A 3,465-nucleotide genomic window follows, 5' to 3' on the forward strand; every position below is an offset into this window, starting at 1 on the left:
TCCCCCCCTTGTCCTCCTTTCCCTCTCCCTAGGGGGGGGGGGGGGGGGGCTATTTTGATGCAAATTAAGGAAAGCTGAACGTTGTGGATAATAGCTCAGTGTTAGAACCATCTACTCCAGTATTTTCTGTTTATATATTCAGTAAATGAACACCATTTAATTCTGTGAAGAAACCGTACTAAACATTGTAAACTAAGCTGCACAATATCAGCAAAGACATGTTTTCCCCTAAGATCATTAAAACTCCAGGAATAACTTTCTGTGAAATACAACACTTGGTACAATAGGGACAGAGTTAGCAATAGCAAACATTCCACACTCTGAACATCTGAGAGCTCCGGCCTCCCTCCATGCCGAATCTTACAACGCTCTAATTGGCAAAGAGCACTTAAAGTATATGTCAAGGCAAAGTATAAAAACCAAAAAACCAAACATATTGAGCACATCTCTGGAACACACGAACAGTCTCACGGGATTTATCCCATTTGACATGCTGCAAAACAACCAGTGATGCGCCAGAAATATAGTGAGTTCCTGCCTACTTCTTGGCCTCATATCTTTAAAATCCCTTCATATCTCCATAACCAAACCCCTTCCTCGTCCCCATAACCAAACCCCTTCCTCGTCCCCATAACAAAACTCCCTTCCCCGTCCCCATACCAAAACCCCCTCCCCCCCCCACACCAAACCCCTTCCTCGCCCCCATAACCAAACCCCTTCCTCGTCCCCATAACCAAACCCCTTCCTCGCCCCCATAACCAAACCCCTTTCTCGTTTCCATAACCAAACCCCTTCCTCATCCCCATTACCCCCTCCTCATCACTTCACCTTGTGCACAGCACAGGAGCACATGAAATTAACAGTTATCAAGATTTCTGGCAGGATCAACAGACATTTTTGAACTAATCAAACAGATATAAAAACACCTTTAATAGAATACTTAACAGAAGATGAAAAGGGAGCAAATAGGAGAAGGATGATGGATGATGATAATGGGGCTTACATATAGAAAGCTGGGACTACTGTCACATAGGTTGGACCATTAGCATCTCCCGGTTACCGAGTTTCAGGTATTGGGTTGGCTAACTCGAAGGGGCTGATTTATCAATCTACCAGCTGTATGCTGGGCAAATGCCATTCGTATGGCATTCCCTCTACTGGATCCAAGATGGCAGGAATACCGTACCAACATCTGATAGATCAGTTTTACGTGGAGATCCCAAGCTGTGCATCTGAAAAGAATCCAGTTGTCACTGAAACTACCATGGTTATTCACAGAAGGGTGAAGAGTTTGGAGAAGGCAGGAGAAGTGAACAATCTAGGACAACAAAGCTGAACTGGAAAGTGAGCTGAATTGGAGAATTTTTCCAAATCAGCTATGTTGTCCTAGATTGTTCATCTCTCCTGCCTTCTCCAAACTCTTCACCCTTATGTGAATAACCCTGTAGGTCTTCTCTCTCAAAAGAGATCCAAATGTCATACCCTACTTTATATGTTCTACCTACACAATGTTACACAGCTTCCCTTCCAGCTCTGTACATGTGAATGGAACAGAATCCTTCAATCATAGTGGTAAATCTCGAGCAGAGTTAACAGGAGCGTGGGACTGTCCTCTCTCATGACCCCAGACTTGAGACATACCTGTCTCTGTACAGGTATGAACTGGTTCCAGACTGGAGTGTGAGCTGCAAGTCTCTGCACGCCACCATACAAACCTGCGAGACTCCACGGGGGAATGAGCAGGCTTATTTAATAACCAAATCCCCCTACCGTGAAAATATCTAGGAGAGCCGTCTGCTGTACATAGTTACCGTGTGTTACTATGCTGGATTGAGTTTGCATGCTCATAAACACTCTAGTGCAGGAGTGGACAAAAGAATATGGAATTCAGGAGCCAGCAGGCTTTTTTTTTTTTTTTTTTTTTTTAGGAACCAGCTCCACTGACAACTAGAGAAAAGTTGGGCGCCAGCTGTAATTTTTGGGGAGCATTGACGACCTGGTTCTGCGATTTGCCAGCCTTGGTTTGGTGTTGCACTTTATGACTCAACCGCTTAGCTAAACCCTTGATCTCAACACACTCCGTGCATTGTGGCGGGCAGCAGTGTAACAGAAAATGTGGTCTGATTTTCTATGTGTTAATATGCACCACCAGACCAGGTGGACCCGATTTAAAGCCCAATGTTAGTCTACGGGTAGCAGGATCTAAATGGACGTGCACCCTTAACATCCGATTACCCCCAAATCCAGCCGGGTCTGGAAAAACAAATGGATCAGAGTTCTGTTTTGCTCGGACCTGATTGTACTGAATTGGGGGTAATCTGATGTAAATGGACACATGTCCATTCGACAGGCACAATTATAGTGCTGAGGAAGGGAGGGTGTCTGACCAAGTCTTTTAGATTACAGATTACACTGGCGCCCAACTTTGCTTTTACATCCCACAACCTACTAAAGACTCATCCCTGGGGTGAAATATTAGCCTGTCCTGCCTGAGGGAAAATCAAACCCAACCCAACCACCCAACGGAAGCCTAGGAGCATCAACCAAAATGTTGGTGCACCCTACAAACCCAAATCTGGCTAATGTTCTTCAATTGCTGTCACCACATTAAGCCTGAAACCCCAACAAATACCAAACAAGACTGAACATTCTCAGGTGCCATATGGATACGTAAACTATTAGTAGTAATTTACTTTTATCCCCAAATATAAAAACCACTTCTATAAAAGCAGCTTCTCAAAAACCCGAAATAGGCTCAGAAGATCCCAGACCATGCGGCTCAGGCTCTTTTATTAGTCACCTCTCTTGGCAAATTGACATTGGCACAAATCTCTTTCATTACCTTTAAAATAACCATATATTGTAAGTGCGCGTCCTGAAAAATTCAGCGGCATTAATTACGCATTGCATTATTCATACAGCCTCGTATAATTTAATTGTGTTTCTCCGGATCGGCTTGGGGGGGTTTCACGGGCGTAATTTATGACTCTAACTCTACGTTTAGGATTTTATTGGCTGGATTTACGAGACTCTCCTCTCAGTGACAATAAATAGTGAATTGCGCACTTACCGTCTTTAAAGGAACCCGCGTGACGCTGCAGTTTTTTCTTTCCGAATGTTTTCTGGAAAGCAAAAATGATAAATAAAATTGTTATGCGAAGGGCAGATACGGACAAATGTGGCTTCAAAAACACCAATGACTTTAATAGGAAATAAAGACGGGAACTTCTTTGGATCCTACACCCAGCGACCAAGGTGATGAAATCTCTCCGGCTCTCATTTTTCATGCAGATTTGTTTACAATGTTCTGCTTAAAACAAACACACTTAATAGTAATCTAAATATTTACTTTTAAAGCTTAAAAACATTTAAACCAGCAAGTGGCTTCTGTATAAATAAAAAGCAGGAAAAGCCAAATTGAATGTGTATTTTTTTGGGATCATATTGGTACCCATGGGCAGAAAC

General features: G+C 43.1%; 1 protein-coding gene across 1 annotated transcript in view; it reads right to left on the reverse strand.

Annotated features, from left to right (window-relative positions):
• Positions 1–3,465, reverse strand: part of ARHGEF16 (Rho guanine nucleotide exchange factor 16) — a 36,238-nt gene that overhangs the window by 21,496 nt on the left and 11,277 nt on the right. Inside the window, exon 3 of the mRNA XM_018576903.1 lies at positions 3,071–3,122. Within this exon, the coding sequence (XP_018432405.1) occupies positions 3,071–3,122 (52 nt within the window). The remainder of the gene's footprint in view (positions 1–3,070; positions 3,123–3,465) is intronic.

The sequence above is a fragment of the Nanorana parkeri genome, unplaced genomic scaffold (genome assembly GCF_000935625.1).
Source record: "Nanorana parkeri isolate BGI_ZX_2015 unplaced genomic scaffold, ASM93562v1 scaffold5, whole genome shotgun sequence".
In the NCBI taxonomy this organism is placed as follows: Eukaryota; Metazoa; Chordata; class Amphibia; order Anura; family Dicroglossidae; genus Nanorana; species Nanorana parkeri.